Source organism: Panthera onca, chromosome C2 (genome assembly GCF_046562875.1).
Source record: "Panthera onca isolate mPanOnc1 chromosome C2, mPanOnc1 haplotype 2, whole genome shotgun sequence".
NCBI classification, from domain to species: domain Eukaryota; kingdom Metazoa; phylum Chordata; class Mammalia; order Carnivora; family Felidae; genus Panthera; species Panthera onca.
This window is the reverse complement of record NC_138347.1, coordinates 158,431,037-158,458,844: the sequence shown is the minus strand read 5'-3', so window position 1 is coordinate 158,458,844 and position 27,808 is coordinate 158,431,037. Positions and strand designations below refer to the sequence as shown.

Below are 27,808 nucleotides of genomic sequence, written 5' to 3'. Positions count from 1 at the left end.
TATAGCAGCACTTTCAACAATAGCCAAATTATGGAAAGAGCCTAAATGTCCATCCACTGATGAATGGATAAAGAAATTGTGGTTTATATACACAATGGAGTACTACGTGGCAATGAGAAAGATTGAAATATGGCCCTTTGTAGCAACGTGGATGGAACTGGAGAGTGTGATGCTAAGTGAAATAAGTCATACAGAGAAAGACAGATACCATATGGTTTCACTCTTATGTGGATCCTGAGAAACTTAACAGAAACCCATGGGGGAGGGGAAGGGAAAAAAAAAGAAAAAAAAAAAAAAAGAGGTTAGAGTGGGAGAGAGAGAGCCAAAGAATAAGAGACTCTTAAAAACTGAGAACAAACTGAGGGTTGATGGGGGGTGGGAGGGAGGGGAGGCTGGGTGATAGGTATTGAGGAGGGCACTTTTGGGAGGAGCACTGGGTGTTGTATGGAAACCAATTTGACAATAAATTTCATATATTGAAAAAAAAACATTCATTATTTTTATTACTTTATTTGTTCAATACTTTATGCATATGATTTTTAAGCTTAAACTAGTTATGGAAATAATGGAAACATTTAACTCATAAAACCAATCTTGGAATTTTCTGAAGTTTGAATTGTGAGAAATGTAATATTGGTCTTAGATAAACCAAAATATTTTACTAGCTTTTTTTTTATGATGATAAATTAGTAAAGACTGAATCATACTGAAGTTTTTCTTTTATTTTGAAAATGATGCCTTTTGTCATTATCTTATAGGCAATTATAAAAGCTATTAGGTAAGTATACTTTAAAAAAAAACAGATTACTGGTTTATTATAAAAGGGTAGAACTCAGGAAGTGCCAGATGGAATAGAGGCGTGGGGCAGGGTGTGAAGAAAGGGTGCAACCCTTTCCAGGACCTTCAGGTATTCACCAACCCGAAGCTCCTAAATAAACTTTCTAAAGTCCATAAAAAGAAACATAGTTTAATAATGTTTCTTTTTCTTATGTAGACAATTTTGGCTTTATCTGAACTAAACATTCCTAAAGAATTTGTATAACAAATGAATGTGTTTTGGATGAATAAAGGAAATCTGTCATGTTTCCAAGAAAGGGGAGAAGGGAGGGGGAAGTGAGGTAGAAAACATAAGAAGGAACTGGTTTTAGACAACTAATCATTTTTCTCTGTAAGCAGAGGAGATAGCTGAGGCATGCACACACACCAAAGAGAGTGTTGTATATTAGATTTTGACATTGACATCACTTGGGTCCTTGATGGTTCTGTTGAGTCACAAGATTTTTAATAACAGCACTTATTAAATTTTTTTTAAACATTTATTTATTTTTGAGAGAGAGAGAGAGTGAGGTAGGGGCAGAGAGAATGGGAGAATCAGAAGCAGGCTGCAGGTTCTGAGCTGTCAGCACAGAGCCCGACACAGGGCTCCAGCTCAGGAACCACAAGATCATGATCTGAGCTGAAGTCAGCTGCTTAACCGACTGAGCCACTCAGGCACCCCAGCACCAGCACTGATTAATTCACAATGTATGGAAAGCAAGGAAGGATGCCTCCTGCATGAAACAATTTCATGAGACTTCTTTCTTTTTTTGGTATCTATCTCCCTAAAATATATAGCCAAACACTGACATTTATGCAATCAAGTGATTTACCAGTCAACATTAAAAACAAATTTTTTTTTTTAAGTTTAGTTATTTTGAGAGAGACTGTGAGCTTGAGCTGGGGAGGGGTAGAGAGACGGAGAGAGAACGAATCCCAAGCAGGCTCCACATTGTTAGCATGGATCCTGATGGAGGCTTGAACTCATGAACTGTGAGATCATGACCTGATCCAAAATCAAAAGTCATATGCTTAATCCTACTGAGCCACCCAGGCGTCCCTCAGCCATATGCTAACATATCTCAGCTAACGTATCTATGATTTCTGACTGTAAGCCTTTAACAGACTGGAGAAAAAGCACGGGACATGTCAATACCAGAAGCTAATCCTACAGGTGCTGATGAGGGAGAAAATTCTCATACCTTTTATTAGTTTTAGCTACAAAATATTTTAGGAAGGCAATTTTTGAGTTCAAATTGTGTTTAGAATCCTTCTTATACCAATTAAAGATTATTGGACAGTCAGAATTTTGTTTTCATTTTTTAGAGTAAGTCACCTCTCAAATGAATAGTTGTGTCCATACCAAAATTTCTCAAAAGAGGCCATTTTAATTCCAAATTATTTTTGATGAGATTGAGCCAGTTAGGGAGATATGCATTAGCATTCTAGTGAGAAAACATACAGAAAGCAGGTATCTGGTCTGGAAGAGGCAGAGTTTTAGACGGAGAAGATCCCAGAGAATTGGGGGTATGTCCATAGGTTGGTGCTCATGTACCTTTTCGGCCCTGAGTTTGTCAAAGGCCATGCATCACCAGTCACACTTTTCTGACTGCATGGAAGACAAAGCCCTCAGAGTACATTCTCAAGAGCTGCATGTCCTGGTGGGAACAGGGGAAACCTTGAGCCCAGGGATGCACACAGCAAGCATGTGCCTGTCAGCGATGGGCCTGTCAGCGTGGGCCTCCGGTAAGGCCTGTTCCTGGTCCCGGAAGGATTTCTGGAGCACCTGGGAAAGCATCTGTCTTCCTGACAGAATCCTGGCACTGGCTGTCTAGTCCTAGCCCAGGGGCTGATGGTTCCCTTTGACCCTGGCTGTGTAGAGACAGCCCTCTGTCCCCACTATGGCCAACTAAAGATGCATCTGTGTTGCCTCAATTTCCTCCTTTGTAGCTATGTCTAAGAGTCTGGACAGGGGAAGAAACCTCTAGATACGTTTTTCTGGGTAAACGAGATAACTGGAGAAATCACCTATCCCCCATGAAGACAGATGTACTTGAAGCTTCTCCAGCTTCTCTGGAGAACCCCCAAGATAGGCCCAGATCTCAGCATGGGAGCGTGCAGGGGCTCCTTCCAGTGACCAGGGTCTGTCCAGCACACCTGCACAGAAGGCTGTCCTTTCACCTCCTTCTAAGGCTTCGCTGAAAGACACTGGCTCAAGAAATTCCCTCCCATCTGCACCAACCTATGGCCTGGCTAAGGCTGGACCAAGGAGCACCCTCCCCTTCTCCCCACCCCCCACACCCAGCCAATCTCAGCAATTCCTGTCACCATCTCACCACCAGGAGGCGCTCCACCAACATGAGGCGCCCTTGGACCAGCAGCCTGCCCCCAGTGTCTTCCTTTCTTCCCAGCCCTTCTGTCCCCTGGGTCTTCACCTGCAAGCTGAAAAATGTCCTTAACTGGGAATAACCGATTTTCCTTTTGAACTTGAGAGCATTTGCACGGTCACACCTTCCTGAGCTGCCCATGGCCAGAGGGGCCTGTGACGTCTACACCTTCATGCTCCCCTCTGCCTCCCCTGCAAGCGCACAGGACTGTGGGCAGAGTTCTTAGAAGAACAAACCAAGTGCTTTCAAACCTCATTTCAATTTAACTTAGATTTTGACACATAGCATTTTCTAGACCTTCTTTTACCTCCCAAACCACCTTGGTATTTTGCTCCTAAGTTTTTTGGGTTCAAGAATTTGGTTCTGATGTTGGTGTCAGAGCAGTACTTTGGTTTCCAGCCAGAGTCAGAAGGATGCTTCTTTGGTGGAGATGGGAACAAGCTAGGATGAGTGTGACCCAAAGGCCCTGTGGTCCCTGGGCACAGCCCGGGGCCAGCTGGACTTGGGGATGGCCCTCAGGGCTGCCCTGGACCTTGAGCACAAAGGGGCCGGGCCCTGACGGGAGCTTCGAGGCAACCTGAGGCTGAGAGAGACTTTGGGCAGGGCGCCCCTTCCAGCTATGTGCCTTCCCTAGTGGACAGGCTCCCTGATGATGCTTTGGTGGGACAGTGGACAGCTCCTCGGCCCTCCGGGAACGGATGACCACTTTCCTACTGATCCGGTCATGCTGGAGTGGGAGGCAGAAGCAGGGGCTCGGAAACACTGTCTCAGCCTGAGGACTCCAGGAAACCCCAGTTCTCGGGCCTGTGGAGCAAAGGCCTGAGGTCCCGCCTGCCTTGATTCTGTGGCCAGTGTGTCCTGTGACCCAGTCAGAATCCTGCCTCCCGTGGCCTCAGGGCAATGTAGGGGTGAGCGAGCCTGTTCTGCACAACACGCCCGTAGCATGTCAGCCCTGCCGCCTGCTGGCCCGTCCGCACCACGGTGCCAGGCCTGACACACCTCGCCATCCAAGGTCTCTGTTTCTGTATCCCCCCTGCCCACCCGCTAGGGGCAGGACTGCTGCAAGGGCACATCTGATCCTGACTTGTGGATTGCCTATGTGCAGTGCTAGCTCAGCAGTGGGCCTACACACGGCCGGGGGTGCTTCTGCCCGCTCAGACCCCTCACAGCCCCTGGGACACCTGGGCTCTAACCCCACCTCTCTTGTCTGCCTCAGGCAGAAAGGCCTTGGGCAAGTCTCCAATTTTGGGTGTCAGTTTCCTCATATGCAACACTCATCAGCTTAGGGGGAAAAATTGCTAGAATGCTCCATAATAGGTACGTCCCCTGAGGGAAGGGTTTTGAGGGACCAGCAGCCTGAACTTGCAGGAAGCAGGGGAATGCAGGGAAGGAGAGGGTCCCGTGGCACTGACTCAGGTCTGATCTGTCTGGACACTGGCTGCCCCGCATCCTCCTCCTCCTCCTCGTCCTTAGGAGTGAGGGGAACCTAGGCTGGCGGCCAAGACCACCCAACGGAGGGCTCTGCATTCCTGGGGCAGACTCACTGAGGGCGGGAGAAACTTCAAGAACACAACCTGGTGTCTCCTCTTAGAGATGAGGAGACTGAGGCCAGATGAGGCCTTGCCCAGAGCCACTCTGTGCAGGGAGCCCCTGGGAGCCCTACAAAGGTGCCCTGGGGATTGTGTCAATAATTACAGAACAGGCACCTGTGGTGACCCTGCCAGGTCACAGGGCTCGTGGTTGGGATTGGTGCCCAGGTGGCACACGTAACAGGCAGTCTGGAAACAAGGAGGCACTTTGTGGGCAGCTAGCTGCCAGGCCTCACCCAGTGCATCGGTGGTTCCTGCACCCTGGGTCTGGGTGCCAGCCTCCCGGGAGCTTAGGCTCCCAGCTCTGGGGCCTGTGGCGGAAGGCTGCCAGGACCACAGCCCCCTGTAGAAGAGCCCAGAGCTGGAGCTACCACGCTCCACAGGACATGGTGTAACTGGCTCACTCTGGGGAAGCACAGACAGGTCCCTCCAGGGAAGTTGGGGTGGGGTGGTGATACTGGATTAGTATAGGGGAGGTAGGAACTCTAGGGTGCTGGGACAGTAGCCTGAGCTGGAGGGGTTCACTTCAGGGGCCTCTGCCTGGGATGTGCAGAGTCCTTGGAGGTTTCAAAGGTGAGCTGACTTCAGATGCAGCCCTGGTCCCTCTTACTTCACCGATCCATTTCTCAATGCCCACCACTCCCTCATGAGCTCAGGGGGGCTGCCTGGAGGTAGAGGTCTTTAAGAAATGAAGGAGGAAGTAGGGCTTGGGGAGATCTGTCCTGAAGACAGATGTGGCTTCTGATGTAAGCCAGGCCATCACTTTCTTGTAATTTCTTATTATGTTCTAGGAGTTGTGAAACTATTAATAACTGAATAAGGAAAACAATAATCTGATTAATGTATTATTTATTATATTATTGTTAACAATCAGTTCTGAGACAAAGTCCAATTCAAAACATATTACTGAGGATTCTATATTAGTTGATTTTAGAAATGGCATGATCCAAAGCTACTTTTCAATAAATTTTCTTACATAACCTTTAAGGAAGGAATTGTTCACCCCCATCATTTGGCTCTGGAAAATCCTTATAGGCAACATTTTTACATTAGAAAAACAAATTCAGTATACTTGTTACTGAAGGTTCACAGGGATGATATGCACAAACTATAAAAATTACACATCAGTATTTCTTTTGAACACACATTTGAATTTAAACAGTTTAAACAATCGGTGTTTTAGATGAATTTGAAACATACTTCAAGAATGGTTAACAGCTCCTTCCCTTTCTGATGCACTGTGAAAAAAACTCCCTTTCTTATTTCTTCAGCCAGCAGTAGGAGCCACAAAAATGGTGTCCCAAATTAGATTCACCTTATCCTCCTGAGAAACAAGCTGGAGAGGTTTTGGATCTGGCGAAATACATGATCCGAAGGGAAAGGACTGCGGACAGAGAAGCCCCGCGTCTCCAGAGTGGGCCCGCCATGGCCCTTAGGTCTGAGCCGTGCTGCGACCTCAGGGAGGCCACACAACCACGCACACGGGCGGCTCAGAGGGACTTCATGCCGGAGGCGAAACACTGGTAGGAGCAGGAAGCCCGGGGTTGAGGAGGTGACAAATCCTGGATGGCCTGAACCATTTTACACTTGATTCTACTCGCTGGAACTCTGTGGGACACCAGCAAGGGTTTTTCCAGATAGTTTGTCCATGAGAAACCAGAGTCCCCTCACTGATTCAAAGACATTCACTGTCTGTTGTGTCATGCTGCCAACAGTTGTGATAGATTAATGGGTAGGAAAACCCACGGGTTTAAACCCAAGTTTTCTGTCACTAAGATGTTTCTAACAAACTGGTATCAGACTGCTTATGTCCATGTCAATACCATACATACATCCAGTTGCTTTTTTTCCTTCTACTCTTTCTTTCAGGAAAAATTCGGTTATCTAATCTTTGCCGTCCGTCGGTCTTCTGTTTTGGACAGCAACTGTCCCGTGCTGGCTGCAAAAGACGCATTTGTATTGACCCATGAGATGTAACTACAAAGTTGCATGTTGAATGAGTTCCATCGCTCCGGAGCTACGCTGAATGAGACTTGATTACACTTACGCACGCTCACTCATATAAAAATATATATCCTCAACTTCGTAGAACCCCTCATTTATATACCGCAAAATATGTTCCTTGATGCTGACATCTTTTTACCCAATCTTGCCAATCAGCTAAGAAACGCCATAAGACTGGGAGATAAAACCTTTTAAAGCAAGTTTTGTAGCAGAAATTAATTTTTAAAAAAGGTCTACTTTTAGAGCAGCAGTTAGAAATTTTGTACTTGTAATATGTAAATAATACTGTTATATTAAATTGTGGATTTAAATAAGTTTAACGGTTTCTTGCCTCTTCAAAAAATAATACCGATTTCTGTGTTACTTAACGGCTTCTCCATCCTTCCAGTTCCAAGGAATACAAACGTCTCCATCTTGCATGACAGAATAAAAATGTGAAATGCAGAGATGCATCCCTCGTAGGTAAGGCAGCGACTGTTCTAGAAGTCTCTTACAACAATCCACCATTTGTATACTAGAAACGCTGGGCTCCTTATAAAACTTTCCCAGAGAAAATTTCTTCGTTGAAGCCTCTATCAGTTCATTTTCAATAACCTTTAACCTGTCATATTGAAAATAAACGTAATATTGCCACAAGCTATCACCAAATAAAATAACATAAAATGTAGATACAATTTTATATATTGGGGCTCTAACTTTCCACTCTCAACATTGAAAATGGGGTTGCCCGCAAGGGGCGAATTACATGCTCAGAACACATGCCAATCGTTGTCGTGCATGTATCTCTAAAAGTATTTGTTAAATCTTTTTTAGCAGCAATGGGTAAAAATAATTAATACATAGTTTAAAAAGTTCTAATCCTGCCTCACTGAGCAGCTGTTAGTGACCAAAGAAGGCAGAAAGCAGAGTGTAAAAGCCATAGTTTTAGGAACCACCTGCACTCTGACCCTTGGGCAGTAATGACTTCTGGAAATTCCCAAATACCCAAGCTGGCCCCCTGAGGAGGAAGGGCTCACTCCACTCCCTTCCCAACGCATCAGCTCCCTTTCTGCTCCCTCCCCTTCGCCTGCAAGCACCAATGCCTCTTCCATCAAGGGCTTGAGTAAAGGCCTGCAAAGTAGACAACTCCCGGCAGAACTTGGTGTCTTAAGTACATTATCCCACAGGTGGTCAATGTTTACGGATATGTTTTAATGTTTATTTACTTATTTGAGAGAGAGAGAGAGAGAGAGAGAGAGAGAGCATGAGTCAGGGAGGAGCAGAGAGAAAGGGAGATACAGAATCTGAAGCAGGCTCCAAGCTCCAAGCTGTCAGCACAGAACCCCATGCAGGGTTCAATCCCATGAACTGTGAGATCATGACCTGAGCCAAAGTCAGACACTTAACCGACTGAGCCACCCAGGCGCCCCAGTGAACATTCTTTTAAATGGTTGTTTCTTCTATATGTCAGTATCGAAATTATTTAAACTTTCTTCTATTATTGTACATTTCCATGGTTTCCAGTTTGTCTAAGTGACATTAAAATTTATAGTATGTGATATAGGGTAGGAGGAAACGTGAGTGAACTTCCACAGAAACACTGAGTGAGGACAGCCTGTCTGGGGACAGCTGGCTTACCGCTAGGCCCAGGTTACCCTGGGTTACGACCGCCCTATGTAAGAGCTGTGCACAGGTTATTCCCAGCCTCCAAACACAGCAGGGGTTCCACGGACAGTGCCTGCACTCCCCCTGGCAGCCAGGCGGTGCAGCCAGGCGGTGTTAAGAGGCAGTCTTGAGAAGGCCACGTGGAGTCTACTTGGGACCCAGATACAAGCCTATTAGCATAGTGGTTTTAAACCGTTGGCAGGCTCCTGCAGAGCTCTTCCGAGGTTCCCTGTGGGGACGGGGGCCCCTAGTTCCCTTCCTCTTCAGATAGAAAACCAGCGAGTTTTTACCTTTTTTATAATTTGAATTTCCGCTTGGAAATCCACTTTATAGAGATATGCAGCTAAAAGGTGAAAACCACGGTCTAGGAGCACACTTCATCTGAGGGAAGCCAGTAGTCTTAACCACCCCCTGGTGATTACAAGGAGGGCAACCTTGATAGGGTGGGGGAAAAGAGCAAAGGAGAAGAGAAGGCAGAGTGGAGGGGACCTCTGGGCCCAGAGTCAGAGGTCTGCAGAAGGATGAAAGCAATGATTAAGAGGGGAGGTATACTGGGACCAGCAACAAAGTGGTTTCCTCTCCACGGGTGGTGAAGCAGGGACGAAGGCTCCAGGGCCAGGGCCAGAGCAAGGCTCAGGCAACATGCAAGTTAATGGATTCAGTCCGTTATCTTCCCGAAGGTCTCCTGTGTGCCAGGCGCTGATGCTGGCACTGGAGGGAATAAGAGACAAGAGTCCCTGCCCTTGTGGTACTCACATTCTGTGTGGGTGGGCACAGGCACTGAATAAATAAGGAAAAGAGCTTGTCAGAGGCCGATGGTGGGGAGTTCGAGGGAGCAAGGCAGACCAGGGGATGTGGAGGGGGTGCTGCAGGGGAGGGGGCTGGTTCCGCTAACCGCCAGGGAAAACCTCACCCAGAAAGAAGGTAGATGCGAGCTGAGACCCAGAGGGAGGTGAAGGGCAAACCGGGAGGACACTGGGAAGAGGCGCTGCAGGCAAGGGCCAGCCGGCTGGGGCAAAGTGAGCGAGGGATGAGTGGAGGGGGTCCTGGCCTGCAGGCCACTGACGAGCCCCGACTGGGCTTCTCACAGAGTAACTCACTCTGGCTGCTCTGATGGTCACTGTATTGACCCGACTCACTGGTAGGATGGAACTTTCGAAAGCTAACCTATGTGAACTGCATTTCTTTTTACTTGACTTCCTCAAAACCTGGTAGCAATACACTGAACCTGTTAAGTGGCCGTTGAGAAAACAGAAGCAGCAGCAACAGTGCAGCCAACAAAACTGTCAGCCCTGACGATGACAGGCTGGCCAGGGCTGCTCCCGAGGGTTCAAGCTGACTCACAACTGAGAAAATCACATCACAAACACGGAGGCTGAGCACCCAGTCAGGAAGCAGGGTGTTTGTGCCAACGCAGCTGTCACCAACCCCACAGGCCAAACGAAGATGCAGCTCCTTCACTTAGGTTTTATGCACAAACGATCCCGTTATTTCTTGTCAAAGGGATGACTTCCGTGGCCCTCCTCCACTGCCACCCTCGATCTCTTCTGAATGAGCAACTGGTAGGGACGGAGGGGTGAGCAGGTGGCAGGACAGGAAAACCTGGAACCAATGCCCCAACGGTACACGGCTCAACGGTCACCTCTACCTTCCGGGTGCCAGTCTCCGTCCTCCTTGCTACCTCCCCGGACACGTGCAGCCGCCTTCTCTGGGCCTCCGTGGCCTTCGGGGAGCAGTAGCCTTGGTGCTTCTCACTCAGCCCCACCCTGGCCCAGCTACCCAGCGCTCGCACCTCCCACCAGAAACACATTCCAGGACGGCAGGGACCCGGCCTCCATCTTTCTATCAATGGCACCTTTCAGTCATGGCAAATGACAGCTGACTGACTGACTGACTGAATGAATGAATGAATGAATGACTTCTCAGTATCCAAACCTCCTTTGCCAACATCTTTAGAAAAACAACCCTCTTTTGAGTGTAATATCCTCCTTTCTTCATAGTAGAAACATTATTAAGCAGTATCCACTGGCCACAAAACAGGAAACTGTTGGCTAAGATTCCTTCAAAGATACAAACGACACAGATACAGGACTGCTTATGAACTGCAACAATTTTTTACTTGTAATCTCTTCTCCTTTACTTAAATTCAGACGAAGTTTGCTTTGCACCAGTAGGTCTCAAAGTTTTAAACAGAAAACATGCCTGTCATCTTTCTTTCTGATACTCTTATCTTCATTCTGCTCTTGAGTTGACTTTTTATATTAACAAGTCTTGCTCCTCAAATTGAGGCACATGGTGGTAATGTAATTTAGACTCTTATATCAGGAAACACCATATGCAATTCCTGGCAGAATAAGGTGGGGGATAAGTAAACATGGACTATGCACCAATGAATCGATTTTCTAAGTGTAATACAGTTTTTATGTCCCATATTTATGAATTCTGAATATTCAAATTTTTATTTATTTATTATTATTATTTTTTAATGTTTATGGTTGAATGAGAGAGAGCACGAGCAGGGAAGGGACAGAGAGAGAGAGAGAGAGAGAGAGAGAGAGAGGATCCAAAGCAGGCCCTGTGCTGACAACAGAGAACCCAACACAGGGCTCGAACTCACGGACTGTGAGATCATGACCTGAGTCAAAGTCGGACGCCTAACAACTGAGCCACCCAGGCGCCCCTGAATGTTTAATAGACTGACTGGTAGGAAGCGACAGAGGGTTCATAGCACTCACTCTTCTTTCCTCTTCATGTTGTCTCTTGCCTGTTGGGCTTTGGTTAGAATAAACCACTGGAGCTTTGTTGGATCACAGAGGCTTGGGATGTTAAAGTGCCCGAGTTCATGCAAGCTTGGAGCGTATCTGTCACTGTAATGAAATATACACAAAAGGAAAAGTCACTGATCTCTCATCCCCCACTCTGCCCCCAAAGAAAACATGTTATTAGTCTGATCAGTGATAAGGGAATTTTTCAAGAAAATCCATTTTAAAAGTATAGCAAAATTACATTTTAACTTTTGCTGTCCCCAAAGAGACACTTTCAGGATAACCGCATTCTTCCTCACTGTATGGCCACCCTCACCTGTAAATGGAGGCAGTAGCCCACTAGACGGTGAGGTGTGCTCTTAAACAGCAAGCACAGGCTGTGAAAACAATGTGTGTACAACAAACACGGGCTACTGATTCAAATTAGTCTAACGCTATAAAGTTTTCCACAGCATTGACTTTGCCTTGAAGTCGCAATGTATTTCAAAAATGTTCTAGAGATTCAACCCTTCAATCCTTTCATGTTGGCTTTTTTAATGTGTAGAGAGTGCTGCTAACAGGAGCGACATTCTTTTCTTTAGTTCCTAAGACTCACACAGTGAAACACAAAACAATTTAATCTGCCTACACACACAACACATCTAAGTGAAAGAATAAAAATAATTCTTATTTTAGATATTTACCTGTTAAGGATCATTTTTAAACCACGTAGACTTCGAGGGTGAAAGGGTATTCTATTTTTCAACAGCCGATTATAGAACACATCGAGAAGAGAGTAATACTCTTCAAGTGTCAATACTGGCTGCAACTCTTCGATATAAACCACTTGTATGCCACCTAGAAGGTAGCTTATTTGGTCTTCTAACAGCATCAGCCTCCTCCGAAGGTCAAAATAACTTGGCAATCTTTCAAAAAGCTACGGTATTTAAAAAAATGAAAGAAATACTCAGTTTAATAACATAAAACTAAGTAAACATAAAACATAAAACAATGTTAGGATTCCAATTAGTGGTATTGAGAAATTTTAACAAAATTGTTTTTCTAGAAGGAAAGCTCAAATAAGTACTATGACTTAATGTAGGGCTGGAAATACTAATATTCAAAACAACCCACTATAAATCTTAGGAATTTTTAGATAGGACTGAAGAGATTGCAGAAAAAAAGAAATACATTCCAAATAAAAATAAGTCCTAAGTACTAACATTTAAATAATCAGGTAAGTGGGGCACCCGGGTGGCTCAGTTGGTTAAGCGTCTGACTTTGACTCAGGTCATGATCTCGCGGCTCCAGACACGAGTTCGAGCCCCATGTCGAGCTCTGTGCTGACAGCTCAGAGCCTGGAGCCTGCTTTCCAATTCTCTCTCTCTCTCTCTCTCTCTCTCTCTCTCTGCCCCTCTCCCACTCGTGCTCTGTATGCCTCTCGCAAAAACAAACATTTAAAAAAAATTAAGAAAAAATCAGGTAAGAATCTCAAATTAGTTTAAAATGATTATATGGTCTAATAAAGAAGGGTCTGGGAAATAAAGTATACATGTAGTTCCCTCCAAGTATATTTCTTCAGAATTTACTTTTAATTCCAACAAAACTCAATTACATGCAATAAATATCACTGAGCACCTACCATGTACTTAAGCACTAAACTGTATACAGATTATAAAAGGCGGGCCCTGCTTTTCAGCTGGGGTGCAAGGAAACAAAACAAGAACCAGGATTCTTTGTACTAAGTGCCACGTAAACATGAGTGGACACAGGGGAGAGGTTCAAGCAAAGGTTTCTAAGGAAGTCTAATGTGACCAGTCTGAAAAGCTGAAGAGACAACCAGGATTTAGCAAGAGTTAGATACTTGTGGAAGTGTTTTGGGGGTAGAAAGAAGAACACGTGTAAAGACGGAAGCATGGCAAGGGGGAGTCTGGTGTGGCTGGAGTGTGGCACGCGTGTGGAAAGGAAAAGGCTGAAGACGCGGGCGCGGCTGGACTGGGGAAGGCCCTGGGATGCTGCACTGAGGACTCAGACTTGACGTAAAGAGCTGGGGATGTACAACTCGCAGAGGCGTCGAAAGGCATCAAAAACTCTGCGATGATAAAGCAATAGCGGTACACAAGTTATCTGTAACATATTTCTAACACTTTGTGAAAATAATTTCCCTACCCACTTTTCCCATTTTTTTCTCTTACTGCGTTATCCATGTATGAATGGTAGCTACCTTTAAAAAACTTTTTATTTTCACAGAACGTCTTTCATACAGTTTCCCCAACAGTAACATCTAACAAAACTACAGTATACTATCACAACTGAGAAACCGACATTGAAAACAATCCACTGACCTTCTTCAGACTTTATCAGTTTTACTTACACTCGGGTGTGGGTATGCGGGGCGGGGCGGTGTATGTGTGTATATGTAACTGTATCCCATGTGTAGACTGACGTGCCATGACCACAGTCAAGATACAGAACAGTTCCACTCTGTGGATCCTGCATGCCTGCCCATGCACTATCCACGGACCACGGCGGGGAGAGTCCCTCACTCTCCAACCCCTGGGAACCACTAACCTGTTCTTTCTACAATTTTATTTTAAGAACTTTATGTACATGGAATCACACAGTATGTAGTCTTTTGATACTGACTTTTTTCACTCAGCACAATGTCCTTTTGTGCCAATCCACCCAAGTTGTGGCTGGTATCAGTAGTTCATTCCCTCTTTTTGTTGGGTAACATTCTGTTGTACGCATGTGTCACAATTTAAACATTCACACGCTGAAGGACATTAGAGTTTTTCTAGTTGTTGGCTATTATGAACATTTATGTACAGGTTTTGTGGGAACATAATTTTTCAATTCTCTAGCACAAATGCCCAAGGGTGCAACTGCTGGGTCATATGGTCACACTTGTTTAGTTGTGTACCATCACACTCTTTTCCAGACTGCCTGTAGCGCTCTAGACCCCCACCAGTGACAAGTGCCAGAATTTGGTGGTGTCATTACTTTTCATCTTAGCCATTCAAAAAAAATTGCCATCTGTAGGTCACCTTCTGTGACAAACCTGTTCATGTCTTTTGTTTTTGTTTTTGGATTGTTTTGGGTTTTTTTTGACTGTTGAGTTTCAGAGTTCTTTATACATTAGGTATACAGACTTCGTCAGAGATGTGGTTTGCAAATATTTTCTACCAAATATTTGATTTGAATAGCCACTTCACAAAAGCAAGTACGTGGAGGGCAAATAAGCACATGAAAAGATGCTCAACATGATGGGTCATTAGGGAAACGCAAATGAAACTCACATGAGATAGAACCATACTCGTGGTAGAACGGCTAAAACTAAAGACAACCATTGCAAATTTTAGCAGTTTCTTAAAAGGTAAAATGCCCTAACATGTGATCCAACTATTCATGGACAAATGTTCCTAGCAGCTTTATTTCCAACAGCCCAAACTAACACAGCCCAATGTCCATCAGTAGGTAAATGGATAAACAGACTGGGGTAGATTTAGATGATCAGATACTAACTACATGGCAATAAAAAGGAATAAATTCTTGATACCTGCAACAGCATGGATGAATCTGAAAAAAATTATGTTGACTGAAAGAAAACAGAACCCGCCCCCCCCCCCCCCCCGCCAAAAAAGAGAAGTATATACTTTGTGATTCCACTTATAGAAAACTCTAGTGATATAAACTGATCTACAGTGACAGCATGCCAGAGGTTGTTTGTGGAGAGGGTGGTGGGATGGAGGAGAGGGCTTACAAGTGGACACGAGCACACTTTTGTGGGTGAAGGATACGTTCACTATCTTGTTGTGGTGATGGCTATTCATACAGGTGAAATCTCATCAGATTATATACCATCTGTGCAATTTATTGTATGTCAGTTGTAGCGCAGTAAATCTGTTAACACCAAAACAACAGAATGCAAGCCTTTTAGGCGGTGCCTCAGAAAGACTACAAAATTTCCAAGTAAAAACTGACTTAAAAATCAGGCCCCTAAGTATTTTAAGTACATGATAGTAAACACCTAATCTGAAAACAGCCGAAACTATGATTCAAGTTGTTTTTTAGTTCATTGACGTAACAACATAGTTTGAGACAAGCGTAGATCTATGACAAATCAGAGATTCTTTTGCTTTTAAACTCTTCCTTACTTTTGTCCAGTGATGATGGACATCCATTGTTCCTAGCATCACATGGCCCACTGCACTCATCCCGGAGCGGTCTGTAAATATTATTGTACATCCTGATGATAAAAACACAAACCCTTTGGTCACTGTCCAGAGATGCTTCATTCACCACTGTGCAAATAATTACTTAAACTTAGCATACAAATTCAGGATTAAATTAGGTAGAAGCTTAAAGGCTAATTTTATGTTGCTGTTTTATTCAAAGGAACACATTTAAAAATTCAGCTGTGATATGGTCACATCTGTAAGGATTTTTAACACTTAGTTTTCCTCCACAAGTTACAGATGTGTATAGCAGCGGTGTGATATTTGAAAAGAAAATGGAAATTGTTTACCTTTTGCATTTTTAAGTGTTTCCAAGTTCTGCTGTGCTAGGCGGCCTAAACTGTGAAGCTGGCTACAGCGATGGGCGATGCCCCAGCCCCTCTGCCACCTAGGACACCAGAGCACAAAGGCACGTTAGCAGCAGGCATCCCTGAGGGAAGAGCCGCGCATTCACCCCAGCTGCTTAATTCCTATGAAAGACAGAGAATTAATTCCTGCGAATGCTTTTTTCAAGTCGTCGTGTTTTCCAACTAGCTCATTATTTTATGAAACAACCAAATGGAAAATGAATGGTTGGCCAGAGGGTAAAAATATTACTATGTTCAGGTATCCAAAGATTTAAAACAAGCAAATACAGGGGCATCTGAGTGGCTCAGTTGGTTGAATGTCTGACTCTTGATTTTGGCTCAGGTCATAGTCCCAGGGTCATGGGATAGAGCTCCAAGTCTAGGTCTACACTGAGTGTGGAGCCTACTTAAGATTCTTTCTCTCTGCCCCTCCCCATTCACCCTCTCTCTCTCTTTAAATGAAATAAAACAAACAAACAAACAAACAAATAAAGCAAGCAAATACACTATGCTGTTTCTATTTTAAAATAAGGGAATGAGGGGCCCCTGGGTGGCTCAGTTGGTTAAGCATCGGACTTTTGATTTCAGCACAGGTCATGGGTCATTCTTACTCTCAAAATAAAGTTTAAAAAAAGAAAAAAAAAAAAAGAAAAAGAAGAGAATGAAATAGGAAACACTTAAAAAAAAAATCTTTTCCATCTCCACATCACTCAAAGATGATGATTTTGTTTTAGATTTAAGTTTTTTTTTTTTTTTAATTTATTTATTTGAGAGAGAGAGAGAGCAAGAGAGCAGATGGGAGAGGTGGAGAGACGGAATCCTAGGCAGGCTCCTTACAGTCAGTGCAGAGTGCAATGTGGGGCTCGAACTCATGCTCCATGATATCATGACCTAAGCCAAATTCAGACACTTAACTGGCTGAGCCACCTGGGGGCCTCTGGGTTTAAGTTCTAATTAGGAATTCCAGTTAGGTTTATCAGATTCTTTTTATCTTATTCTGGACTAAGTGATTTTTATGACATGTGATCTACTTATTTTATAAATGAACACTAAATCTTAGTGACAAGATGGAACCTGATGTTCACATGATGTTACAGAGGCACTGGTGTGCAAATGTAATATGTAAATATATTATTATTATATAATAATATATATTATATAGCACCGATCTTTAGCAGTGTCTGAACACCCACCCACCTGTGAATTCTAATTCCGTGGCTTACTAGCTCTGTGACCTTGAACAAGTTGCTTCTGTCCTTACTAAGGTTTCCTTTCCATACATGCAAAGTGGGATCACCTCCTCCAGCACAGCATAAATCATGGGGAGAATATATGTGAAGGAGTAAGACTCTCAAAACACGTGCTCAAACAACTTAGGTTCCTTCTTCACCCTATCACTGATTCTGATGAAAGTCATTTCTGTTAAGATTAAACCAATTTTCAAAAATTTTCCTTTAGCCCACAGTTGAAGAAGATGTCATTTCAAATAAAATTAACACTGTGATAGAGCTACTAAATACAGTTCCTATTAACAAAGGGTCTTTCACACAGGCTGAATAGTTAGAAACGTCATTGGTTGCAATGCCTCCATCTTTTGGAGGTTTGGGTAATTTTCTAATACTGGAAAGCCATCATGCCCATGGTCCTCAAATGTTTCGGTCTCAGAACGCTTTTGCACTCTGAAAAATGGAGAACCCCCAAGAGCTTTTGTTTATGTGGCTTATATTTATTGATATTTACCATGGTAAAAATCAAAGCTGAGAAATTTCTACACCATATTGTAACATAATGCTTGTTTCTTTTTATGTTTAAGAAATCCTTAAAAAAATCCTTTTATTTTCCTAATCCCAGTCTCTTTGATAGATCATTTAGAATTTGCACTAGAAAAAGTTACTTTTATGTACAGGAATTTATTTTACAAACTTTTAAAAGGGATCTTGTTATTCGGCTGGAGCTAGAAAAGTCCGTGCTACTAGATTGTGGAATTGGAAGAATGCCCTATAAACAAAGCAGGGCCTAAAAATATTGACCTGATGATCAAAGAGCAGCTATCAGCACAAAACCCAACACCCCACACACCCCAAGTCCACATGTTTTCCTTGAAATCTGAATTCTCTTATAAAACTATGATTTGAAAAAAACCCCAAAACCCACTATGATTTGAACATACAAGAACAGAACATACACGTCTTATCAATACCGGGCAGGCACAAAGAAAAGGTGCTATTATGGTACCCAAAGAATCATTTCAGTTCGAAAGAAGAAAAAGCATCCTGTTAATCAGGGTTGAAAACAACAAAGCAGGTTACAAGAAACAGTAATAGCAATGTCCAAGCGTCACACTGCACAAGTTTTTTTTTTTTTAATATGAAATTTATTGTCAAATTGGTTTCCACATGACACCCAGTGCTCATCCCAACAGGTGCCCTCCTCAATGCCCCTCACCCACCCTCCCCTCCCTCCCACCCCTCCATCAACCCTCAGTTTGTTCTCAGTTTTTAGGAGTCTCTTATGTTTCACAACAGTTTCTCAGAATTCTCCTAATGGGGAGTCCTCCCTGGTGGGGAGTCCACCAGGCCCTGCCCTTTCTCTTCCTTACCATTTTAACAGCTGTTAAATCTGTTTTTATAATAAACACCTACATGTATCTTTATGTACCTGCAATTTCCAGGTTAATGAAAGCTTCTTTAAAAAGTCATGTTGGGGCGCCTGGGTGGCTCAGTCAGTCAGACTCTTGATTTCAGTTCAGGTCACGATCTCACGATCGTGAGATTGAGCCGCACATTGGGCTCTGGGCTGGGCATGGAGTCTGCATAAGATTCTCTCTCTCTTTGTCTCTCTCGCTCTCCCTCGGCCCCTCCCTTGCTAGTGTGTGCTCTCTGTCTCAAAAAAATTATATATATATTAAAAAAGGTCATGTTATAAAACATGGAACCGAGAATACAACACCCATTTTCTCTCTCCCTTCATTTTAAACTTGGATACTGATCTCACATGATGGAGGAATAATTATTTTTTATATATTATGTGCATATGGAATAGATATTTTTCTTATAAACATTACTTTAAAAAATTAAACTGCTATGCTAAAAATGTCAGTATCTAAACTTTAGTTCAGTATCTAATGTCAGTATCTAAACTTTAGTTCACTGTTTTCAGCAAGAAATTGATCATTTTCTTACATAGATGAACATTTGACAATTTCTGAAAAAGATGACTGAAGATTATTTAGTAATCAGAATAATTAAATTCAAGATGCAAATATCTAACTGCTGGAAAGCTTGACCAATAGGTAGCACCTGCTTACTCCCATCTCCAAATTAGGCTCTGCCTTTGTTACCTGATGTCCGAGAGCTGCAGCTGATTAGACAGGTCATCTTTTAGACGATCTAGTTCTTTTCTAAGTGGCAAACTGTTCTTCAACTTTCTAACTGCACTTTTCCCATTGTTATCTAACCAGGATCTGGAAAGAAAAAACAGACATACACACTTTGTAATACTGACTATAATGCAAATATTTCTAGTACTAAAAGATATAAGCACTACCGTAAAGTAGCCCCAGTATTAACCTGAGTTTCCAACCAAGCCTTTACCAAATTATAAGCAAAACACCAGGTGGGGAAGAGTCGAGCACAGCCCACAGTAGCAGAGTGGACGGGGCATGTGGTAAGGTGGAAGCAAAGGAGGTGGCAGTGAGCCCCAGGGGAGTAAACAGACAGGTATTTTTGGAGACTCTGGGGTAAAAACAAAAACAAAAACTGGACTGGTAAGGTCTGGCCACTGCGGGCCTTGGATAGAGCTATGGGGGAGTAAACACTGAGAGCTCAGGGAATTAATGATGAAGATTAAACTAAGGAAGGAGCTGGAGTCTACACAGTTAGAACCCACAAAGTAATCTTTGCAAGTTCCTTCAGCCACGGGCATTGCCTTCTCAATGTCACCAGCACCATTAGCTGTGCCTTCTGAGTCTGACTCTTTCACCTTATTAGTTTGCCCATCTGCTCTGGTTAGAAGTGTAGCTCTGCCCTCTCACATGGACATGGCTGATGTGTGTGAGTGACGGGCTAGTGCAGCCTACTGAAAGGCGTAGCACATGTGACTGATTCTGAAGTATCCTGATGTTTGAAATCTTTATCCCATCTCTAGAAATCCAGCAACAGGTTTAGCATAATTAAAATTTAGTTTTTTTATATACAAAGGAAGTTATCAAAACTAGAGTAGGATTTAAGAGGTGCTGGCAGAAGAGACATTTTAAAAATGATCAAAGTTGATAATCTTGAAACCAATAAAATCTTCTGCATTTATCCAATGCCTGATACTGTGCTGTGCTGAGATATAAGGAAGATAAAGTCGCTGTGTAAAGGAAGACACACCTACTAAGGAATACAGAGATAAAAAATTAGGATAGATGAGCCTTTGCGAGAACAGAGGAAGAATGAATTCTGTCTGTAAGAGTCTGTGGAACAGGTGATATGTGACCTGGAACCTGAGAGACGTGTCAGATGTTTCCAGGCAGATTACTGTCGGGGGAAGGGCAAGCCAATCATGCTAGTGCGCTGGGAACCGTGAGGTGAATCAATGTGCCCAGATCATATAACGCCCCGAGGGAGGGAAGTATGAGATGAGACTAGGGAGGAAGGTGGGAGGACTTGCACATTGGGAGAAGGAATTGGGACTTTATCCTCTAAGTAAAGGTATTCAACTTTTAATTAATTTTTAATTCACTAACTCTGTATAGTAATTAATAACTCTTCCTACTCCCTTTTTAAGAATATTGGTAAAAATTTTGTCATCGGTGCATAATGGGATAAATAAGAAAATAAATAAAAATATCTTATTTCACCTATTATAAGCTATTGCATTACAAATTTTCAAGATTTTCCTCATTTATTAATGTTATTCAACTTATTTTAAATCATGTAAGAGAAAGCATGATTTGTTGACAAATGAATCATCAAAGAGCATGCCATATGTGGTTGGAGACAAAATGTCTTAAAATGTAGGCTCAAATATAATCTTATGACTATATGCTCATGACCTGACTTTTGGAATTCTTACATTTAGTGTATAAAAATCAGCTGGTCTAGTTTAACAGTTTTTGTGTTTTGTTTCTAAACACTGAGATAGAAATGAAGCTTCTAAACACAGTATTTACTACATACATGTAGATAAAGATACACGTTTCCTAGCCTCAGCCATGAGGGGTTTGGGAGCTACGGAGCACATTTATCCGCCCCAGACCTCAGATTCTAAAAACCATTCCTTACTAAAAAGAATGAGAGCTTCCTGGCAAAATGGCTGAATCAAACATTGGGGCATGGACAGTCCAGATGAGCCTGGAACGACTTAATGAATCAGAAAGCAAAACTTCCCAAGGAACGATAGGGACATAGGAGCCAGCTTGAAGGGATGATGAAATTAGAAAATTGTTATATGGATGCTATCATTTAATATGTGATTTAGGCAAGAATCATCCATGAAGACTAGGGCTAAGGGGTAAGAATGCGGTGAGTAAAAGGATATCTAAATAGCTGTATCTCTTCAAAAGCAACTAACCGAAAGGAAAACTTTACTATGGAAAAACAGAGGTAATCATCTTACTCATTTTTTTTTTTCTTTAGTGCACTGGTTGGACCCTCTAAGACATGTAAGTTATAAAGGGGGACAGTAGTCTTGTTGCTGGCCAGCTTGTTTCTCCTCTCATCTGCTTTCTATTTTTCAAAAATTCCCCCAAACATGCCTCTTACTGACATTCCTTTGCTTTCTCTCACCAACCTCCATGAACTTTCATAAATTCCTAAGGATCGGCAGGCTACCAAAGAGAAATGCTTCTCTGGATAATGCATGAGTTATTAAGGGGAATGACAGGATAAAATTGAATATGTAGGTTAGGGGGAATACAGAATCTAGGATGCAGGGAAGAGAAACCAACAGCACCAGATCCTTTAGGAAGTTACAATCTAGGAGAAAGTAGCAATGCAGATTTCCATTAAGTATTTTTGAATGATCTTTTTCTCCCCTAAGTAAGAACTATGAAAACAAACTGGAATAAGTCAAGAGCTACATTTACTTTAAAACTTGTCTGGACATACCCTCCCCCTAACTTCTGTCCTATGACTGGCCAGTGTACTTTTTCAGTATCTCTTTTTGAGAGATACAGTCTGTAGAATAATTTCTGTAAGTGTTTCATTTCCTCCATTACCTTATTACCTCATGAGGGAAAGATAAGTCATCCCTTACCTAATGTTGTTTTAAATTCAAACTTCAGATTTTCAATTTCATCTCAGGAGATCACTAGACAACCTACATTTTCACTATGCAAATTAAACCATAAGGCAAAGAGAAAAGTGTATTTTCTTGTCCGATATGGAGACACATGGTTATCCTGACTGTCCACGTTCTAGAACTAAGAGACAGAATTCTATGTTATTCTCTAGATGGATTTAAAAAGGACATTAAGGGGGCGCCTGGGTGGCGCAGTCGGTTAAGCGTCCGACTTCAGCCAGGTCACGATCTCGCGGTCCGTGAGTTCGAGCCCCGCGTCAGGCTCTGGGCTGATGGCTCGGAGCCTGGAGCCTGTTTCCGATTCTGTGTCTCCCTCTCTCTCTCTCTGCCCCCCCCCCCATTCATGCTCTGTCTCTCTCTCTGTCCCAAAAATAAATAAAAAACGTTGAAAAAAAAAATTAAAAAAAAAAAAAAAAAGGACATTAAGGGCACCTGGTGGTTCAGTCAGTTAAATATCCGAGTCTTAATTTAGGCTCAGTACATAATCTCGTGGTTTGGGAGTTCAAGCCCTGCCTGCTCCCCCGCTGATGGTGCAGCGCCCCACCTGGGATATTTCTCTCTCTCTCTCTTCCCCCTTCCCTCCCCCCCTTTATCTGCCCCTCCCCTGCTCATGAGCTCGCTCTCAAAATAAATAAAAAACATTTAAAAATTTTTAAAAAACCAAAAAGGACAATTAATGCCTGAATTTGCCATAAAAATAATTTAAATTCTTAATTTTACAATCATAGTCATTTGTAAAATTTGAACACTTGATTTTTAATGGGGAAAAGTCCATTCAAATTATTATTGAGATTAAAGAGCCATCTTATAGTTATTCTATAATAAAATACAGTTAAACCATACTTTAAATTTTTTTTAAACATTTATTTTTGAGAGAGAGAGAGAGAGTGTGTGTGGGGAGGGAGGGTGGGGGATGCACAGAGAGAGAGGGAGACACAGAATCCGAAGAAGGCTCCAGGCTCTGAGCTGTCAGCACACAATCCACGCGGGGTTGAACTCACAAACTGCCCACATCAGATGCTTAACTGAGTAAGCCACCCAGGTGCCCCTAAACCATACTTTTTTTTTTTTACTTGAAAAAACTTTTTTTAAATGTTTGTTTATTTTTGAGACAAAGAGCGTGAGCAGGGGAGCACAGAGAGAGAGGGAGACCCAGAATCTGAAACAGGCTCCAGGCTCTGAGTTGTCAGCACAGAGCCCGATGCCGGGTTCGAACCCACGAACTGTGAGATCATGACCTGAGCTGAAGTCGGAAACTTAACTGACTGAGCCACCCAGGCGCCCCCGCAAACCATACTTTTTAACCTTTACTAGTCAAGAACTTTAAGAAATGTTGAAATTTCTTATAAAAATTTATCAAAAATGAAATAATCCAAATAAATAGTATTCATGAATATGTTTTTTAAAAATAGTAATAGTTTTGTGTTTAAAACTTTATTGATGCACTAAAAACCATAAGATGCCTCGGAATACACCTAAGCAAAGAGGTGAAAGACCTATACTCAGAAAACTATAAAACACTGATGAAAGAAATTGAAGATGACAGAAAGAAATGGAAAAAAAAAACATTCCATGCTTATGGATTCAAAGAACAAATATTGTTTAAATTTTTTTAAATTTATTTTTGAGACAGAGAGAGACAGCGCAAGCGGGGGAGGGGCAGAGAGAGAGGGAGACACAAAATCTGAAACAGGCTCCAGGCTCTGAGCTGTCAGCACAGAGCCTGACGCAGGGCTCAAACTCACGGACTACGAGATCATGACCTGAGCCAAAGTCGGACGCTTAACCGACTGAGCCACCCAGGCGCCCTTTTTTTAAATTTTATTTTATTTTTTTTTGAAGAACAAATATTGTTAACATGTCTATATTACCCAAAGCAGTCTACACATTTAATACAATCCCTATCTAAATACCACCGGGCATTTTTCACAGAGCTAGAACAAACAATCCCAAAGTTTATATGGAATGATGAAAGACCCAAATAGCCAAAGCAATCTTGAAAAGGAAAAGCAACACTGGAAGCATCGCACTTTTGGACTTCGGGTTATATATGGAGCTGTAGTCATTGATACAATATGGTAGTGGCACAAAAACAGACACAAGATTGTTTGTTTGTGGGCTCTGGGCTGACAGCTAGGAGCCTGGAGCCTGCTTCAGGTTCTGTGTCTCCCTCTCCCTGCCCCACCCCCACTCACATGCACACTCTCTCAAAAATAAAAATTAAAAAAAAAAGAAGAAGAAGAAGACATAGTGTAGGAGCGCCTGGGTGGCTCGGTCGGTTAAGCATTGGACTGTTGATTTTGGCTCAGGTCATGATCTCACCGTCTGTGGGATCAAGCCCCATGTCTGGCTCTGTGCTGACAGTGCAGAGCCTGCTTGGGATCCTCTCTCTCTGCCCCTCCCCTGCTTGTGCTCTCTCTCTCTCTCAAAATAAATAAATAAACTTAAAAAAAAAGGAAGGCGTTGTGTACACACACACACACACACACACAATGGAATATTATTTAGCCATAAGAAAGAATGAAATCTTGCCATTTGCAATGATGTAGATGGAGGTAGAGAGTGTAATGCTAAGTGAAATAAGTCAGTCAGAGAAAGACAACTCACTCATATGTGGAATTTAAGAAACAAAATAAATGATCATAGGGGGGAAAAAGAGGAAAACCAAGAAACAGACTCTTCACTACACAGAACAAACTGATGGTTACCAGAGTGTTAAATAGGCGACAGGCATTAAGGAGGGCACTTGTCATGAGCACTGGGTGTTGCATGGAAGTACCGAATCGCTACCTTGTACACCTGAAACTACTATTACACTGTTAACTGGAATTTAAATTAAAAAATAAATAAAAATAAAAGTTTCACTGAAATGTAATACACACACCATGCCTGTCGTGTATATTCTCAGAGTTGTGCGATCACCAGTACAATCAATTTGGGGATACTTTCATCACCCTAGTAAGAAACACGTAGCAGGGCGCCTGGGTGGCTCGGTCGGTTAAGCATCCAACTCTTGATTTCAGCTCAGGTCATGATCCTACGGCTCCTGAATTCGAGCCCTGCATGGGGCTCTGTGCTGACAGTGCCGAGCTTACTTGGGAATCTCTCTCTCTCCCTCTCTCTCTGCTCTTCCCCTGCTCTAAATAAATAAATAAATAAACTCAAAATAGAAAAAGAAATCACGTACCTATTAACAGTTACTTCAATACTCACTTCCACCTCTAAGCAACCACTAATCTACTTCCTGTGTCACAGATTTGTCAATTCTATACGCTTCACATAGATGGAAGCATTCAATATGTGGTCCACTGTGACTGCTTCTTTCTCTTAGCGTAATGTTGTCAAAGTTCATCCATGCTGTAGCATGTATGAGTACTTCCTTTGTTTTTAGGGCCAAGTACTATTTTCACCGTATGAATATACTACATTTCACTTAACCATTCATCCATTGATGGACCTTTGGGTTATTTCCACTTTTTGGTGATTATGAATAATGCTGCTATGAACAGGTTTTTATGTAGACGTGCTTTTTTCTACATCCTTCCCAATACTTGCTATTTTCTTTTGATTATAACCATCCTAGGCTATGAAGTGTTATCTCATGGTAGTTAATTTACTTGTTAGACCTTGCCTTGGTTCCAAAAATGATTTTATTATACTTATAATAATAAATATGAAACATGTATTGTTATAAGATGCAGGGAAAGAGAAAAAATGCTGGTAATGAAATGAAGCCACAGGGAAGTGGTATATAAAAATGAATACAGGAATATCATGTACAGGGTCTAAAGTTAGACTGCAGACTGAAGACAACTGTTTTAGTTCTTAGGCTAATGATTCTTTTGAGATAAAAATATTTCCCTAACTCAAGAGAAGTTCAGTTTTTCGTGGATACAAGAGGACGAAAAGGACAGCCATGATCCAAATCGAGTAAAGTTAAAATGGCATAAATTTCAAACTCTTAGGCCTCAAACTACATGGAACTACATGACATTTACACCACAGCTTTTCAAACTTCTCTGATGGCAACGCACAGTAAGAAATTTTAAATGGTGACTCAGTATACACACATACGCATATACATACATGTTTACACAGAACTCAAACGAGTATTTTGAGAAACATTGAAATTTACTGAAAATATATATTTAAAAAAATGTTTAAAAGGAAGAACACAAAGCAACTTTGCTGGTCCCAAATCACTAAACTGTGTCATGACTTGTTATTTGAAAAACACTGACTTAGCCTGTAAACAAGGGGAAGAATAAATAAAGGCATGATAGGAGTTAAAATTTCCAAATGTTCTATAGAAATAATTCCAAAGTTATAGTTGTCCAAGGTGTCATTTCGTGGACAAAGATTGATTTACAACTTAGACACTGAAGGTGAAAAAAAAACTACTTGAGCAAAATTCGAATGGAGAAAACAGAAGTCTGACATTTATTGGTCTTCCAGTATCTGATAGAATAGCATTTCAATGATCCTTCTACACTTTATGTTTTCTCAATGGGAAAGATATTACATATGGGATTATTTTATGTTGTTTTCAAAGTTTATTTATTTTGAGAGAGAGGGAGAGAGAGAAAGAGAGAGGGACAGAGAGAGAGGGAGACAGTGAGAATCTCAAGCAGGTTCTGCACTGTCAGCATGCAGACTGATGCGGGGCTCGATCCCATGAACTGTGAGATTATTACTTTAGCTGAAATCAAGAATTGGACACTTAACCGACTGAGCCACCCAGGTGCCCTGGGATTATTTTGTTTAGACATAAATGGATCCTGTTGGCTCCTTCCAAATACAAATTATATAATTAAAATCCATTTTTGTTATAACAGTATTTGATAATCAGAGAATATATTCAAAATATGAACATACTAAAATCTACAACATGGAGTGGCATTTCCTAATCTTTTTGAGACTGGTAAATTCCTATTACAGTATATAATTAAAGAAAACTCCTGAGGTATTAAAAATTTAATTTTATCCTTTTTATATGGTTATACAGTAAAATGAGTTTGAAGTAAGCTAAAGCATAGTTGAGAAATTCAGAATTACACAGCATGTCCTAAAATGTGGATTGAAATACAGTTACCAGATGTAGTATTAAAACAGATTAAATGGAGCTTCTATGACCTGATAATTCTTCTATTTAAAAAGCAATCCCACCTGATTTATTTTCACAATTTCTGTGCTTTATTTCATAATAGTAGGAGACTACTTCAGCCTGCACTTCTCAACAAAAACAGAATTATTGAAAAAATTAAGTCTAAACTAAGTAACATTGCTGCTATATCTTCTGTTTTTAATATTATATCCTAAAATATTAGAAGTATCTTAATGTGCTTTCCAAAATGAATTTTGGTCAAGTGAATGTAATTTATCAATCAAGTGAAGAGTAGTTTGATGTCAATTTGATGCTCCTTCTGACTATATAATTCAGCATGTGCTCTGATTCTTCTTCTGCAACCTACATATATAAGATGAAATTAAACAATACAAGAATACAAACAAAAACTTAAACTGCAGCATGGCCAAAATGACCATGGTGGCCAATAAGTTTTGGTTGAGTTATAGGCACCCTAAATCTTACTTATCAAGTGGTGTCACACAATTCATGAGTTGAAAGCTTTAAAATGGTTCAACAATTTTGTAATTATTTTTAAAATAATTACTAACTTATTTTTTTTTTATTTTTCAATATATGAAGTTTATTGTCAAATTGGTTTCCATACAACACCCAGTGCTCATCCCAAA

The 27,808-nt window shown here is 41.9% G+C and overlaps 1 protein-coding gene and 1 pseudogene across 6 annotated transcripts in view; one reads left to right on the top strand and one right to left on the bottom strand.

Moving 5' to 3' along the window:
• The window catches only part of TCAIM (T cell activation inhibitor, mitochondrial), a 98,871-nt gene that overhangs the window by 18,129 nt on the left and 52,934 nt on the right, over window positions 1-27,808 (bottom strand). For 5 of the 6 annotated variants that reach the window (XM_078432537.2, XM_060638049.3, XM_078432538.2 and 2 more), the window contains 6 exons: window positions 19,110-19,232; window positions 15,713-15,810; window positions 15,342-15,433; window positions 11,889-12,121; window positions 11,176-11,307; window positions 5,625-7,397 (listed from right to left, as the gene is read on the bottom strand). In XM_078432537.2, the coding sequence (XP_078288663.1) occupies window positions 7,157-7,397; window positions 11,176-11,307; window positions 11,889-12,121; window positions 15,342-15,433; window positions 15,713-15,810; window positions 19,110-19,232 (919 nt within the window). In that variant the 3' untranslated portion in view covers window positions 5,625-7,156. Of the gene's footprint in view, window positions 1-5,624; window positions 7,398-11,175; window positions 11,308-11,888; window positions 12,122-15,341; window positions 15,434-15,712; window positions 15,811-19,109; window positions 19,233-27,808 lie in introns of those variants that run through there. The other variant, XM_060638053.3, reaches the window with a different exon arrangement.
• On the top strand, window positions 2,400-3,301 carry LOC144612825 (uncharacterized; annotated as a pseudogene).